This window comes from Canis lupus, chromosome 26, assembly GCF_011100685.1.
Source record: "Canis lupus familiaris isolate Mischka breed German Shepherd chromosome 26, alternate assembly UU_Cfam_GSD_1.0, whole genome shotgun sequence".
NCBI lineage: Eukaryota > Metazoa > Chordata > Mammalia > Carnivora > Canidae > Canis > Canis lupus.
In genome coordinates this window covers 30868370-30885246 of record NC_049247.1, presented here as the reverse complement: position 1 = coordinate 30885246, position 16877 = coordinate 30868370, and the positions used below count along the sequence as shown (strand labels likewise).

At 45.5% G+C, this 16877-nt stretch overlaps 1 protein-coding gene across 1 annotated transcript in view; it reads right to left on the bottom strand.

Annotated features, from left to right (window-relative positions):
• Positions 1-16877, bottom strand: part of PI4KA (phosphatidylinositol 4-kinase alpha) — a 119026-nt gene that overhangs the window by 32767 nt on the left and 69382 nt on the right. The window contains 10 exon segments of the mRNA XM_038575976.1: positions 1367-1441; positions 1443-1457; positions 2644-2727; positions 2973-3054; positions 4254-4378; positions 4460-4530; positions 10866-10948; positions 13874-14007; positions 14184-14320; positions 14675-14783. Of these exon segments, the coding sequence (XP_038431904.1) occupies positions 1367-1441; positions 1443-1457; positions 2644-2727; positions 2973-3054; positions 4254-4378; positions 4460-4530; positions 10866-10948; positions 13874-14007; positions 14184-14320; positions 14675-14783 (915 nt within the window).

The window sequence follows — 16877 nt, the reverse complement described above, 5'->3', positions numbered from 1 at the left end:
GTAGGAGGGAGGTGTGCAGAGCCTATTTGCTAGCAACAATGGGCCGCTGTAGTGGGCAGTGTGGAGGATGGTTCAGGATGGGCTGAAGCTGCCAGCTGGAAGCCCAGGACGGATGGGGATACTACAGCTGGGCAATGAAGGCTGGACCAATGAGACCAATTCAAGTGTTTCTTTGCATTTTCCTCTCCCTTGCTAGGCCACGCTTGCAGAAACACATGGCTCTCCCTATAGTAGGCCTTTCTGTTTAATGAACCTTTTTAGGAATGAAAGGGGGCCACCCCTCTTTAGACCTTAGCCTTGGGAGCTGAGGCCCCCCCCTCCTCCATGTGTACCACAAAAAATCAGTTCCCAAATATGAAGAGTTTGAGAAAGTACCCTTGCCCGAAGAGTACCGGTGTATCCACTAGACAGTGGCAGTTGTTAAGCTACAAGCACAGCCTAGTCACAAGGCCCACCTCTATGCAGCTTAGCTGCTGAATGTCTAATGGAGGGCTCCAGTTTTTTTGTTTTGTTTTTTTGTTTTTTCATTTCCCTAACTGCTCTAACCTCATTGCTCCAAAACCTTAGCTAAAGGAAGAACTGTATGGCAATGCTAGGCACCACCTATGGGCTCTTGCAAAATGGATTTTCAAATAGCCTTGGAAGGCCCTTGGGGCTAGCTGCTCTGTCCTTCCTGGATTCCAGACGCAGAAACACTTTGGAATTAGCTTTATCCTAACAAGTGTTGCTGAGGTCAGCTTCACACGCCCCTTTTGATGCACCTTCTCTTTATTAAGCCAGATCTGTTCTAGTGGTTTTTTTCTTATCTTTGATCCCTTTGAGGTGACTTTTTCCTCTCACGTATTGTGGTATTTCTGGTCCACCTCTGCTTGACCAGAGTAATGGCTCACCTTGCAGTCATTTGTGCTCATAAGCCAGAGCTGTGGTCTGAGAAGGCTCATGTGCAGCTCCACGTGCAACCTGGACAGGGCTCTACTGGGATGGCAGCCACCCTCCAGCTCCAGTACCCAGCACAGGTGCTGCTGCTGGACTGCCAGGTCTCCCTGTGCACCCATCTTGCAAGCAGCCCCAAGTCCTGCCACAGACCTGACACCTACCTGGTGAGTGGTCAGGTTCCCTGGGTCTGTCTGCTCACAGAGCCCACTGCACCTGCCCCCCTCACCCATAACCAGCACCCTTACCCCCCAAGGTGTTCCCACCAAAGAGTCAGCCTCTGAGGCTTCTGTTATTTTCAGGCATTAGACTAATGTTTTTGGTCTCTGCTTAGTCACACTAGTGCTGTTTGTATTTCAAGTATGCTATGTCTATGAAAGCTCTCTAGATCACTGGAAGGAGTGTATCAAAATTGCTTTTTTTGTGAAAGTACCTGTAAGTGGGATTTGGTAACTGTAGGTGCCCACTTCATTGCCTCCTGTAGGATCATTCCACAGCGTGCTGCGAAAGTCCTTCACGATGCTCTGGAAAAGAGTGTAATCAGGCCGAAATCAGTGTATTTGGGTTGTCAGAGGATGCTAGCTACAGACTGCAGTTAACTACTATTGAGGGCTTAAGTGTACCCCCCTAAAACCCAGTATTGAAGTCCTAGCCTCCAGTACTTCAGAATGTGACAGTATTTGGAGATGGAGCCTTTAAAGAGGTAATTAAGGTAAAATGGTTATCATATGGGTGGGCCGTAATCCAACCCGACTTGTGTACTTCAAAGAGAAGGTGATTAGGGTACAGAGGGAAGACATGTGAGGACACAAGAACACAAAAGATATCTAAAAGCCAAGGAGAGAGGTTTCTAAAGAAACTAACTCTGCCAACACCTTGATCTTAGACTTCTAGCCTCCCAAAAGTGTGAGAAAATAAATAACTAAATAAATTTCTGTTGTCTAAGCTACTCAGTCTGTGGCACTTAATCATGGCAACCCTAGCAAATGATTATAGTGACCATGTTCTAACTCCGAGGCTCTGGGAATAGGGTATAGACAGCCTGGTCTATAATCCTGGCATAAAGTGGCAGGGCCTAGCTCACAGTGCCTCACATGGCCACTGGACAACATATGTCCTGAATCAGTGACTGGAGAATATAGGTCCTGGGAGGTAAAAGCCATTCCGGCGGCCTCGTAACTGTGGGGAGAAATCCCAGCTGGCAGCTGGTCTGGCTGGAGGCCCCAAGGTTGGGATGTGACCTGGCCCTAGGCCTCAGTTTGCCATAGTGAGGGCTCCGAGTCAGACCTCACACAGCACATCCTCCTTATCTAGAGCTACTTACTCTATTTCCCATAGCGTCACACAAAGCCAAAGTCATGTTACTCGACTACCACAATGACAGTCTGCACACCTCACAATAGTGAAGTTGGTCTGACAGTCGTGTTTGCTCATGCAGCTCTGAGACACCATAAACGGACAGGCAGCTGAAAACCTTTGGCAGCTGAACCAAGAAAGGGCTTGGTGTCAGCATGGCTGATGGGCAGGAGCCCACCCTGCTCATACTGTGCAACTCTGACAACTCAGGCCTTCTTCACTGCGGGCGGGGGACCACAGTGCTCACACCTCCAACTGCTGGGACCGAATAATCTAATGCGTGCAATGTGCCAGCCCTGATGCTCCAGAGGGCAATGAAGACGGCCCTTAATAAGGGGACGGCTGCCAGCCTACCTCTCGGGCTTCACAAGTGTCAGGAACGGTGATCCGATAGGGGGCATCAGGGATGTCGTAGTAAGGCTGGTCCTTGTGAATGTCCTGAAAACACAACAAAGCTCCCTCTTCCAACCGCCTTCCCTGGGCTGCCTCTGCTGAGCTGGGCCTCCAGCTCACACTGGGCAGCAGAGTGTCTGCTTCCCTTCCCCACACATATATGGTCTGTGATGGACTTCCAAACTTGCTGCAGCTCGCTGGGAAAGGCCAGGGTGGGATCTGGGGTCCCCACCCCCAATTTGGCTACTTGTAGTATAAATCGGATTCAGGCGTAAGGCAGGGACACTCACAGCGCTCAGTGACAGCGACAAGGTCTGGAGGATGTCCAGCATGGTCTTCAGTACTGTCCCGCTCCAGAGCAAGTGGGGAAACCTACATCAAGAGTCATGTCTTAGGGTTGAGCAGCCAAACCTTCAAGGAATCTCAGTTCCTTAAAGTGCTACCTTGAGGGGTGGGATAGGGTGAGGTGGGAGCCCCACCTCCTGCTGCCCAGCTGAGGGTCAGAGGAGGTCAGGAGGCCTCCCAGACAGGACTCAGTCAGAAACACCCCCCAGGCTCCTGCCAGTCCCACTTTTCAGGGCCCGGATGTGGTCCCATGTGACTTGCTCTCAACTTGACACCGATCGATCGTCTCAGTTATATACTGGTAGGGTCGTGCTCCCTCACTCCCCAAAGCGATCCTCCTTGGTTTTGACCAGGGCACCCTAATACTTTCACATGATGGCACAAAGTGAAAATGGTAGTATTTGGATGGCATCCTGGAGCAAAGAAAAGAACCTGTTCCTGAATGTAGTGGTCAGGGTTGAAGAGAGCCGACTCTGCACAGCTGTGATTCATTGTGGCCCATCGCTTAGGAGGTCCAGCTCAGACACAAGTCATACGTGTGCTGGACTTACTTTCTGGGCCTGCCTGGACCAGGCACATGATGCCTGCAGCAGGCTCCAGAGCTCCTGGACGCCTGCAGGGATCTGTGGGCAGGCCCAGCACGGCTGTTTGCTGCCTCTAGCCCTCACACTGCAGACAGGCTGGCCCAGCCCACCTTGAGGGTTCCCATCCATGTGGGGGCATGTCCCATGAGAATCCACTTTGGCTCCCAGCACAGACAGCCTGGAGTGGAAAAGGGTCTGTGTGGGCTCTCCTTCCTCTCTGAGGAGCCTGAAAGACACTGATTCTACCCGGGACCTCTGGCTAGGCTCTGGGGTGGAAGATGTCACTTAGGGTGGCTGTGTACTTCCCAGAGGAAGCCCTGAGAAGCCCTGCAGCAGGGGAGGGTGGGATGCCGAGACACAGGCAGGTGACACCCCTTGTCAAGAGACGCACTGCAAGGAGCATCAATAGCTCAGAATAAGTGGAAGTTTCAGGACCAAATTTCAGACCTTACAGCAAATTCCATGAGATTCTGAGAGAGGCTGCATTGCCATTTGAGAGTTTAAATTCAGACTCCAATTTTTCTGCACTGCTAGTATAAGGATGGTTCTTCCGTGCATTCCAAAATGAGAATTTTACACACATGCATGCACACACACACACACACACACACACACAGAACATTAGAAGGAAAATGAGCTTACTTATCCACCAGACCAGACAGATACTTGTCCGCCACCCTCCGTATCCTCTTATGAATGTGGTTGAAGTTCACCAGTAGAAATTGTGCGTGCCGCTCCAGCTCTTCTTCATTCTCCTTAGTCTTAGCCTGTTGATTCAGAAGAGACAGGTACAACAGGTGCTCTCCACATGCCTTGGGCACATACACACTCACGCTGACAAGGCTTACTTTATCTGCCATCATGTTCAGGAAGGCATCAAATACTTTGTCTGCAACAGCAATCACACACTGCATCATCCCTGAAATGAGGAGGTTTTCACAGGTCAGGAGCATCAAAGGAAAGGAACCAATTCCAGCTACTTTCAAATATTTTGTTTGGAAAAGATTTTGGACTAACAAAGGAGTGGCAGAGAGAGCACAGAGTTCCCACATACCCTGTACACAGCTTCTCCAGATCTTAGCAGATCATTCGTCAAAACTGAGAAGCCAACAGTAATAGTCTTACCTAAATTTCAGGCTTTATTTAGATTTATTTTAGATTTCCCCTGTTTTCCCACTAATGTGACCTTCCTGTCCAAGGATCCAATGAGGATGCCACATGACACTGACCATCAGGTCTCCTTAGTCTCCCACAATCTATGTTGACTCCTCATTCTGTTCTTGCCTTTTGTGACCTTGAAACTTCTGAAGAGCACAGGCATTTTGTAGGATGTCCCTCAATTTAGGTATGTCTGATGCATGTGCATGATTAGACCAAGGTTACAGGATTTTAGGAAAATCCCAGAGGTGAAGTGGCCTTCTTGTTGCATTGCAGTGGGGTGGCAGGGCAGGGGAGGTGTGTGAAATCAGGATCTCCTACCGCTGGTGAGGCTGACCTTGATTGCTTGGGTACAGTGGTGTGTGCCAGGTTTCCCACTGTCCAGTTACTATTTCTCCCTTTCCATGCTCTACTCTTCAGAAAGGAGTCACTGCGTCCAGCCCACACAGGGAGGGGAATTAAGTAGCAGCTCCTGAAGAGAATGTGGGTGTAAGTTAAAACCACCACAGTCACCAGGAAATACTCTGGGGTGGAAGATACTTTGAGGTGATGCAGACATGTCATTTCTTTCTCTCTCTTTTTTTAGACATGTAATTTCTCTTTAAGATTTTTCCCACTGGTTTCTGCACCCGTCAGTGGACTCTGCCTACAGCAGGTACTCTGGTCTCACTGGGATTTTCTATTTTCTTCACTCTCTCTACTTTTAGTAATTGGAATTCTTTAAGAAAGGTCTCATGGGCAGCCTGGGTGGCTAGGCGGTTTAGCGCCGTCTTCAGCCCAGGGTGTGATCCAGGAGACCTGGGATCGAGCCCCACATCAGGCTCCCTGCATGGGGAGCCTGCTTCTCTCTCTGCCTGTGTCTCTGCCTCTCTCTGTGTCTCTCATGAATAAATAAATAAAATCTTAAAAAAAAATAAGAAAGGTCCGTCTCTTCCTCCCCATGTTTCATTTGTTCAATCACCTAATTAGTATGGACTCATGTATATTTGTTTCTTGCACTGGGTTATAATCCAATACTGTTGTTATTCATTGTGTTGTTCAAATTGTTCCAGCTATGGCCATTAGGAGCTCTTTCAAGTAGACTTCTGCCCTTGTGACATGCCCACAGGCCTTTCCTCTTTTCTTCTTCTTTATGTCCCTTTTCTTTTTTCCCTAAGACCTTCCTTTCTGGCACTGTGAGCTGTCCCAGGCTCACCTTGTTTTCTTGTTTTCTTTTTTTTTTTTTTTTTACATGGAGCCTTGGCTCCCTTTACTGCCGAATGGTGTTTAGAAACCAAGATCCAAGAACCAGATGTGGTCATTGCTGCCAAAGCAAATTTGAAAGCAACAGCAGGGCATGAGCATCACAATGTGATATAATTAAATGCTGCTCATCCTCCAGTGCTGTCCCATTTATGCATTGTCTTTAGGGTGGCTAAATGACAAGGATGCAAGGTCATTAGGGCACAGACATTAGGCAGGCACTGTACCTTTGTGCCCGAGGCCCAGGCAGAGTCTGAAACATAAAGAGGCACCACGTAAGTGTTTGTTATGAGGTTAAATGGGCCCCTGAAGCTCTCAGACATGGAAAATGATTAGTGTGACCTGGACAAGATGCCCTAGGAGAGAGAGGCTAATTTCTAAGAAGTTTGGTGGATGAAATCTTGCTTTCAGGGGTGTGTTTAGCATATCTTTGAGGTTTTTTTTTTTTTTTCCCCTTAGCATAAAATCTTCATATAGCTCTTAGGAAACAAACTGTAGGTTCCTAATAAAAAACAATCAGACAGTGGTCAGATGCCCGTGATAATCATGCTGTAGCTTCTATGGTGACTTTTACATTAAAAAAAAAAAAAGCCCCTTTCCTTTTTTGTACTTAAAGTTAGCTTGGATTACCTTGGTCTTAGTCTGAACTGAGTGACTAGGCAGCTGGCAGGCTACACTGCACGAACACGTGGAGGTTTGGCTGACACCTGCACAGAGGAGGGGCTGGCCCTCTCCTTCGGGGACTGCTACATGCTTTTTATAATCTCTCTCTTGCTTGGTTCTGAAAACTCACGAATAACACATCTCCAAAGATATCTCCTTCCCACCTCTCATGTTTTCGGAAGAGAAAAAGAAAAGGAAAGCACACTCCGTAGGTATGCATTTATTGGCTTTACCCTACCTACCCACTCAAGAAAGAAACAACCCATTTGGAAATCATGTGGAAGAGTACAGTGTACCGTGAAAATTAAGTGTAGGTAAAGTGTACATCGGTCTTCAGTGCAATTTAATTTCCTCTTTTTAAAAAATTTATTTACTTTTATTTAAATTCAATTTTGTTAACATACAATGTATTATTAGTTTCAGAAGTAGAATTTCAGTGATTCATCAGTTGTATATAACATTACATTATATCATGATTACATCAAGTGCCCTCCTTCATGCCCATCACCCAGTTACCCCAGGTCCCCACCCATCTCCCCTCCAGCAACCCTCAATTTGTTTCCTAGAGTTCATCGTCTATTACGGTTTGCCTTCCTCTCTGTTTTTTATCTTATTTTCACTTTCCCTTCCCCTATGTTCATCTGTTTTGTTTCTTAAATTGCCACATATGAGTGAAATCATATGGTATTTGTCTTTCTCTGACTTATTTTGCTTACCATAACACCCTCTAGTTCCATCCACATTATTGCAAATGGTAAGATTTATTTTTTTTTAATTTAATTCTTTTTTAAATCATGGTCCTGAGTAGGGTCTCCTTATGGCCAACAGGACTACTGAGGCATGGAACCTCTCACGGAAGGTCTGGGCCTATCCCCACAGTGAGCTAATATTCCATTGTATACGTATATACCACATCTTTATCTTCATCTGTCAATGGACATCTGAGCTTTTTCTATATTTTGGCTACTGTGGACAGAGCTCTATAAACATTGCGGTGCATGTGCCCCTTCGAATAACTATGTCTGTGTCCTCTGGATAAATACCTAGTAGTGTAGTTGCTGGGTTGTAGGGCAGTTCTATTTTTAACTTTGTGAGGAGCCTCCATACTGTTTACTGCAATTTAATTTCCTTTTATGACACAGCAACAGAAAAGTAGAGCTCAGAAGAGGATGAGCTTTCAGCTTTAGAAAGGTAACTGATTCTGTCTATAGATATTCTCATTAGGAGGCAGGCAAAATGTGGTAGGTTCTTAGGCTCCTAGGGGTTGGCATTCTTAATTTTTTGTTGTTGTTGTTGCTTACCCTCTCTGTTTGAACAAAAAAAGCTCAGGGTAACCAACCGTCTACCACAATGGGTGGATAGACGAGGGGAGCAAATCAGCTCAGCCAGCAGTTTAACAGTGTCTCTACTATGCCCCCTAATGGTCCTGGGGTGATGGTCAGATGTAGGACCCTCTGAGTGTGGGGCACCTCCCCTGCATCTTGCACCCCAGTGGGAGAGGTTTCCTGCCATACAAACTGCCTGCCTTCATTTTCCAGCCTGGCCTCTGAAGGGCTCCTCCTCATCCAATCCTTCCCCGTACTGCCAGCAGGGGGAGCTTGCAGAACCCTCATACGGTCTTCCTTTGCCAACCCCACAAAAATAAACTCACCCACCTAATTTCCTGACTGTCATGCAGTAGTGTGAAGGGATCTGCAAAAGACTTACTGGACAAAAGGTCTTACATGAAGCAGCACCTCACAATCCTTGGGGTGATTTTATTTTATTTTATTTTAATTTTATTAATTATTTAATTATTTATTTATTTATTTATTTATTTATTTATTTATTTTCCTTGGGGTGATTTTAAAAAAGATTTCTTCAAGGACTGATTTTTTAACAATAGAAAAAACGGTACCAGAATTATATGGGGATTAATTCTCCATTAGCAAGAACAAATTGATAGATTCTTCAGTATGCCAGTAGCTTCTAAATATGGAGAGGCTCCTTACCACTAAGTTAATATTATTAATAATAAAATTATTGATTTTAAGAATTCTCAATTAGCATTCCTCGAAATATGTACCCACACAGTTAATCAATCAAAACTCATGGATCTAGGGATCCCTGGGTGGCGCAGCGGTTTGGCGCCTGCCTTTGGCCCGGGGTGCGATCCTGTAGACCGGGGATCGAATCCCACGTCGGGCTCCCAGTGCGTGGAGCCTGCTTCTCCCTCTGCCTATGTCTCTGCCTCTCTTTCTCTCTCTCTCTCTCTCTCTCTCTGTGTGACTATCATAAATAAATAAATAAAATATTAAAAAAAAAAAAAAAAAAAAAAACAAAACTCATGGATCTAGCAAACTCAACTCCCTCAAATATTTACGCACAATTACAAAACTGATCAAATTCTTCTAAGCATTTAATTAAAACATGGGTCTAATATTTCAGTCTCTTAAATTTTTAAGCACTTTAAAAATCAACACATAAGGGTGCCTGAGTGGCTCAGTGGTTGAGTGTCTGCCTTTGGCTCAGGTCGTGATCTTGGGGTCCTGTGATTGAGTCCCACATCAGGCTCCTTGCAGAGAGCCTGCTTCTCCTCTGCCTATGTCTCTGCCTCTCTTTCTGTGTCTCTCATGAATAAATAAATAAAATATTTAAAATAAATAAATAAATAAAAATACACAGACCAATATAATGATGCTTAAAACCCATCAGCATCCTTATACTGAAACTGGTCAAAGAATGACTATACTATGTGCTTAATTGTTCTTTGCAGTCTCAATTTTAATAACTCTTATTTTTATTCCAATTCTTAGGTTTGCCTCACTAGAATTTCAGTAACTATATTTTTATACCACTAGGAGAGTTTCATTTATTTGTTTTCCCAGGAGTCCGGTGCTTTTAGGACTGGTTGCTGCTAAGATCCTCTATGCACTCAGGATCTAAGGACATCTGCATCATTGGGCTTACAAGTCTTTGTGATTCAAATACATTTTCTTACTCTGAAACTTCCCCAGAAATGATTCGGTCTTCAAATTGGATGTGGCCCGTGGGTCCTGATCTGCTGCCCTGACATTCTGGCCTGGCCTGATGGCACCACTGGAAGCATTCATGGTCCTGAGTGGGGTCTCCTTATGGCCAACAGGACTACGGAGGCATGGAACCCCTCACGGAAGGTCTGGGCCTGTCCCCACAGTGAGCTAACAGCTACTTTCAGCTAACAGAGTACCTTTAATTGGCTACTCTGCGGGACACCTCTGCCCATCTCCTGTGGGGCACCCTTTCTACCTAGTCACTCTCGGAGGCCAGGCGAGACTTTATCGGGGGTGCCAGGCCTCTTCCTGGACTGTGTGGCTCTTTCCTTGTGTTCCTTCTTTCCTGATTACATAAGAAACAACTACCTATCTCTATTTCACTAATATTTAGTGGAAAAAACAAACATTTTGTATATATACACATATCCTATATATTATATATTATCCATTATACCTATCATTATGCTAAAATATATAGGAGAATACATATATATAATCTCTGTGTATTTGGGTACACACCATTATCTTTGTTTATCTGCCCTTCTTTTAAGCAAAATAATAAAAATGTGTATTCATGTTCAGATTATAATAGTCTGTCCACTGGGAATCTTTTTAAGTTGGTTCTTGGTCCTCTTAGCCTGCTCTGGACTTCTATTTTTTTTAATTTTTAATTTTTAATTTTTATTTATTTATGATAGTCACACACACAGAGAGAGAGGCAGAGACATAGACAGAGGGAGAAGCAGGCTCCATGCACCGGGAGCCTGACGTGGGATTCGATCCCGAGTCTCCAGGATTGCGCCCTGGGCCGAAGGCAGGTGCCAAATCGCTGCGCCACCCAGGGATCCCTGGACTTTTAAAAAGCACGACTGCTCCCTTACAACAAGATGCTCTAGGTCTATCAATGACTATGTGAGGAGACTAGGATTCTCTCAGCACAGGTTAGTATTAGATACTGAAATCTGGGGGCCGAAGCATACTCAAGTGTTAAGGGTGGACAAGAGTGATGTTCCTTAAGGCTATATGGTTGTAAGATTATATGTCTTATACTGATCTTTCCAATGTAGTTTGTAACTTCATAAAACTATATTCTTCATGTAGACAGAAAATTGGGAGTAGTATGCCTTTTTATACTATTGAAGCTCATTTCATCATGAGAGAACCACAATAAACTTACCAGACTTGTCTTTCTGAATAGCTTTATCTTCAAAGTAGCAGAACATTACCTGGAAGCGGTCAGGATCTGTTGAGCGCAGTACCCTAGCAAGAAGAACAGTTTTGAGTAAGTTCTGAAAAATCCAGACCCTCCTTATCACAGATTTAGTACTGCTCAGAACTAGTGAGGCTGTGAGGAATCAGTAACCTACACCACTTAAAGTGTCATATGCTCACGCGGACTTTCTGGAAGGAATATCCACCATCTACCATAATGCTCCTATATTGTTCCACCCAGCAATCCATAGATCTTAAGGGTTAAGTCATAGATCTTAAGGGTTATATGCATAAGGATTCTCCTAACACTGCTGGCTAAATGTCCATCAACAGACTATTCAGCTGCCTTTGTACATCACTTAATGGCACATCATACAGCCACCAAAATAAGAGGTAGCTATAGAAAAACATCCAAGATGCACAGTTATATGAAAAAGCAAGGGGGAGAGCACTGCGTGGCTGAGTGGTTGAGTGTCTGCCTTTGGCTCAGGTCATGATCCTGAAGTCCTGCGACCAAGTCCCACATCAGGCTCCCTGCAGAGAGCCTGCTTCTCCCTCTGCCTATGTCTCTGCCTCTCTCTCTGTGTGTCTCTCATGAATAAATAAAATCTTAAGAGAGAGAGAGAGAGAGAGAGAGAAAGCATGGTGTGGGGGAAATGGGTACAGCAGGATGTCAGCGATAGGTTCCCAAAAGGCCTCCACGTGCCTTCTATGTGTAGGATATATATGTTTGTATTTATAGAGAATATTTTATAGAGAATTTCTAGAAGGAAAAGTAAAATTATCAATAGTGGGCATCTCTGGATTCAGGAAGGTGACATTTGTATTTTTCACCTTTAGCATCTTCTGTACTATCCCAATTTAAAAAAAAAAAGATTTCAGAGAGAAACAGAGAGAGAGGCAGAGACACAGGCAGAGGGAGAAGCAGGCTCCATGCAGCCTGATGTGGGACTTGATCCCGGGACTCCAAGATCACGCCATGGGCCAAAGGCAGGTGCCAAACCGCTGAGCCACCCAGGCGTCCCCTATCCCAATGTTTTCTTTCATTTTTATGCACTGTTTTTACTTTCATAGTAGCTGTTCAGAGTCTGGCTCCTCTAAGATAGCGGGGCACGTACGCACACAGGCAAGCGCTTGGTGGAATGCATCTGTGGGTTTCCACACCAACCTTTTGTGAGTCAAACCTTAGTAAGGCAGGCCAAGTGGCTTTAAGCTCATGCATTCTTTTTTTTTTTTTTTTTTTTTTTAAGACACAGAGAGAAAGAGAGAGGCAGAGACACAGGAGGAAGGAGAAGCAGGCTCCATGCCGGGAGCCCGACGTGGGACTCGATCCCGGGACTCCAGGATCACGCCCTGGGCCAAAGGCAGGCTCCAAACCACTGAGCCACCCAGGGATCCCCAAGCTCATGCATTCTTGAGTGCTCATGTTTATACATCTTTTACGTAATTTCTCACATTGTCCACTTTACTGTTTTACAGCTCTCCTAATAATCAGTGGCTGGGAACCCAAGCCAGGTTCTTGAATATAGGCTTCAGGGTTGTTTCTCCATGCTAACAATGCTCTCAGAGGCCTGGCAGTCAACCTGGGATGGGAGCTGGACTCTCAGGAGCTACCGTGGGCTGTCCCCTTAGGGTGTTGCTCTACCAGCCCACTCAACAGCGTGTCCTGAGAACCTGAGAACTCCATTCATGGGCACACTTTTGGGGAAGGAGACATCCCTGCCTGAGGGCAACTGAGGCTGAGAGGGTGTGGAGACATCTTTTGTAGCCATTAAGCTAGAAGCAAACCAGGTTTTTGGTCTGTGTTTGGTTTGCTTGTTTTGTTTTGGTGGGTTTCTCTTTCAAAATACATTCTTTATAAAAAGGACGAGAGGGAACTACACTGACATACAATTGGGAATGGTGGTGAGGTCAGTGGTTGTTCCTCTCCATTTATTTCCAAGTTTATGTGTAATGGTCTCATATTACTTTTATAAAAAAATTATAATGGAAAATGCAAGGAAGGCCAAAAGTTCTTTGGCTCTGTGGGACTCTGGGGGAGAATGTGTCACTGGTTTTCAAATTCTTCTCTGTTATGGCACCTCGGGCTACCCAAGAAGCAGGAAGGAGGGAACAGGGCAGTAAGGTGGGCGCTCACTCTCACTTACCCAAAACAGCTTTAATCTATTTTATATGTTGAGCTTCTGAACAAGAGTTCTTTGACCAGAGGGTTTCATGGCACCAAATAAAGGTTAAAATAGTAACATTTCCCAAATATTCCTCCTATTAAGAACACCTTATTTTTCAAACCATTTGGTAAAGTTTTTCTATATCTTATCGCAGCTATCCTGTGACCTCAACAAACAGGAGACATGGGGATCCCTGGGTGGCTCAGTGGTTTGGCGCCTGCCTTCAGCCCAGGGCGTGATCCTGGAGTCCCTGGATTGAGTCCCATATCAGGCTCCCTTCATGGAGCCTTCTTCTCCCTCTGCCTGTGTCTCTGTCTCTCTCTGTGTGTCTTAGGTCTGCTGTGGTCACACGTGCATCCTGAGTGTCAGGCCACCTGTGGTGCTGTTTTGAGACAGGCTCCTTGCCATTTCCCATTTGTTGTTTGTAATCAGCTGTGGTCCTGGAGTGAATATGATCCAGTTCAGTGAATGTCTGAGAACATACTAAGTGAGGGCTGGTTCCTAACAGGGGCTCTTGAGCAGACAAGTGGACTGAGTTTGCAACATCTATAGTGATTGCTCAGAAGCCTATTCCCTACAAGGAGAGGATGATAAGAGAGTTTAGATACCTGGGGATTTATAAGATGTGGTGTTTGGTGCTCTAGAGGGAGGAACACACAAGAAAAGCAGAGGGGTTTTTGGTTTTTGGTTTGTAAGGAAGCTTATGTGTCTTGGGAAGAACTGAAAAGAGTCTCACTCCCAGAAGCCATGAAAGTTTAAAAATTAGCTCCAGTGTGGCTGTGCTGGGAGGCAAAGGCCTATATACCTCATATATTCCAGCCGGTAAACAGACAGGAGATAGGTGGACATGGCAAAGTCCAACTTGTTGATGAGGGCGGACACTTCAGGAGCAGGGTCCAGCAGGTTGATGATGGTGCTGCGGAGCTCGCTCAGTTCAGCCTAGGGGAAAGAAACGCTCAAGGGCTCACACAGCACCCAGAGGAAAAGGCAGCCCTCCCCCAGGAGCCCAGGAGTCATGGATAATGTGTGATAACAAGGACAGTGATAGGATCTGCTCATTGTTCAAGAGAACTTAACCCTGTATCATCTGTCCTTGGCAGGGCAAGAATCCTTACGGGGGTGACTGTGTCGTTTTTCATGGCGGAGTTATACTGGAGGACGGAGCGCAGTGGCTCTTTGCTGGGAAACGTGAGCAGGGGTGACTTGGTGGCTATTTCACAGACCCCCTCGTACCACTCTTCCGGCCAGAGTCCTGCAAGAGAGTAGCCGTGAGTGAGACCACCACCTTCCTCAAGAAGCACCGCAGGGCAGTTGACGCTGACCATTCCTAGAGTCGTGGGTCCTTTGTGTGAGCCAATTATCCCCAAAATAGGGCACAGAAATGAGTCTGTTTCCTAACTTGGACAGGTTTTTCCTAAGACACATGGCACTCTCAGAATCCTAAATTAATCTGGGGAATTGTAACATTTACAAACACTTGCAGGAAGCAGCATCTGAATTTGGACTAATGTTGAATGCATGCACATCCATAATGAGGTAGAGTCCTGGCTCACCTTTGTTTTCTCTCTGCACTCTATCTTCCCTAGGAGAGGGAATATTCCCCTACCTGAGCCCTCCACCGCAAATCCCATCAGCACAGAATAGAGCCAGAAGTCCCGGAAGAGCTTTTGCAACCGAGGCTTGGCTTCTTTGATGGGAGGCAACCTTCGGGTGAGCTGAATGCACCAAAGACAGAGGGAGAAAAAGAGGTTATTTGCTCATGAGCCCTAGAACTTACAGATATAAAATCAACCCTAGATTTATTCTCCAAGAATCACTCAGTCATTTTGGGTAGGAAAGATACACTGACCAGTGACCAACACTTCTTGATCAGTTCACTGGTAAATACTCACTCATTCAGCAAACACTTATTGAGTAGCTAATGTGCAGCAGGCATCATACCCAGGAAGTGAAAAGCCCCATTCCTACAAAAGCCTTTCTGCCCAGTTCAGAGGTATGTGAGGAAATCATCACAGTGTAGCAGAGTTCCTAGAGAAGGTGTTATGGGTCTCAATGTTACCATGCAAGTAAGTAACTCTTGGCCAGACAGAGAAGAGAGAGGAACCCATCCAGCCATAGGAGCAACGGGCTCAAAGTCTGGGCTTGGGGAGGGCATGGAGGGCTTGGGAAGCTGGAGCACAGGTGAACAGCTGTGACTGGAGAGACAGGGTAATCATGAGAAACCTCGTGGGTTGAGGAGAAGTGACTTTCAGATCTTTTCTGGCAGCACAACTTTTTCAAACAGTAATCTTGGGCAAAATCCCAAGACTTAAAATAAGTCCTGCAAGACTTACAGAGTTACAGAGGTGCAGGGGTGAGAGACCCAAGTCCCTGCATCCTTGCTCAAGATGGTGTCCTCCCCAGCGTGAGACAGGGAGTAGCTCGCAGGTTATGCAAAAATGTTAAATTTATGCACAGCGTTTGTTGGACAAGTTAGTCCTCACAGAACCCCCAGAGGACATCAAGCCCCCTACATGATAATCAACCTACAGTGAGGGGTCTCAACAATCCAAATAGTCATGAGGACCAGGGACACAGCAGTGGCGCACACAATGACACCATTGCTGGGAAGGCAGGGTACTTGCACCAGTGGTTGGTAGGACTATAAATTGGTACACTATTTCCTGGGAAGCAATTTGGTGAAATGCGTCAAAAATTCTAAAAATAATGGGCATTAAGGAGGGCATATGATGAGATGAGCACTGGGTATTATACTATATATTGGCCAATTAAATTTAAATAAAATAAAAAAAACTCTAAAGTGCCCCATCATTTCACCTAAAATCCCATCTCTAGGGATCTATCCAAAAAATCTGATTTAAACACAAAAATGTTGCAACATTTGTTAGAACAGAAAAATAAAGAGAAAAACACTAAATGTTTTGCTGAACAGGACATTTACAGTACATCAGAAATATTTTCTTTTTTAAGATATTTATTTATTTATTTATTTATTTATTATTTATTTATTCATTCATGAGAGACACAGAGAGAGAGGCAGGAGACACAGGCAGAGGGAAAAGCAGGCTGCATGCAGGGAGCCCGACGCAGGACTCAATCCCAGGTCTCCAGGATCACACCCTGGGCAGAAGGTGGCACTAAACCGCTTGAGCCACGGGGGCTGCCCCAGAAATTATATTTTCTAAGAATATTTGGTGACACTGGTAGAGCTTATAATACATTGAGTGAAAAAAATGCAAAATATATATAATATGGTATAGATTTGAAGTATATTTGTAGGTAAATATGTGTGTATAGAAAAAGGGAAAAAGTCCAGTCGCATATTAATAACGATTATTTCTGGGTAGCTGGGTTGGCAGGACTTCCTAGTTTCTTCCTTAATGTTGCCTGTACTTCCCAGAATTCTGCCACAGATCCGCTGCTTCCACAATCCCAGGGAGGCCACAGGTGCTGGCCTAGGGCTGGACAACATGCTGTGTGGGAGAAGCAGCTTCTCCTTGAAAGCCACTAGGGTGCTGTTCCCTTGGGTAGAATCAGTCAAGATAGGGTGGGGGGTGCAGGGTGGCCTCTGGGAAGGTGCTGAGGAGGTGGAGAAGCACTGCGGAGGGCAGCAGTGGACAGAAATGTCTCAAAGCAGAAAGGACACTGCCACAAAAGCACACTTGAGGGGCTTCCAACTTGCTAGTGGCCAAACATGGTAGCTTTAAAGAAAAGGAGCTCTGGGACTATTTCTGAGGTGACGGGCCTCCCTAGGATGAGGTTCCAAGAGATGGTGGAGGCATGACCCGGTTCCCAGACATAGCTTTGGC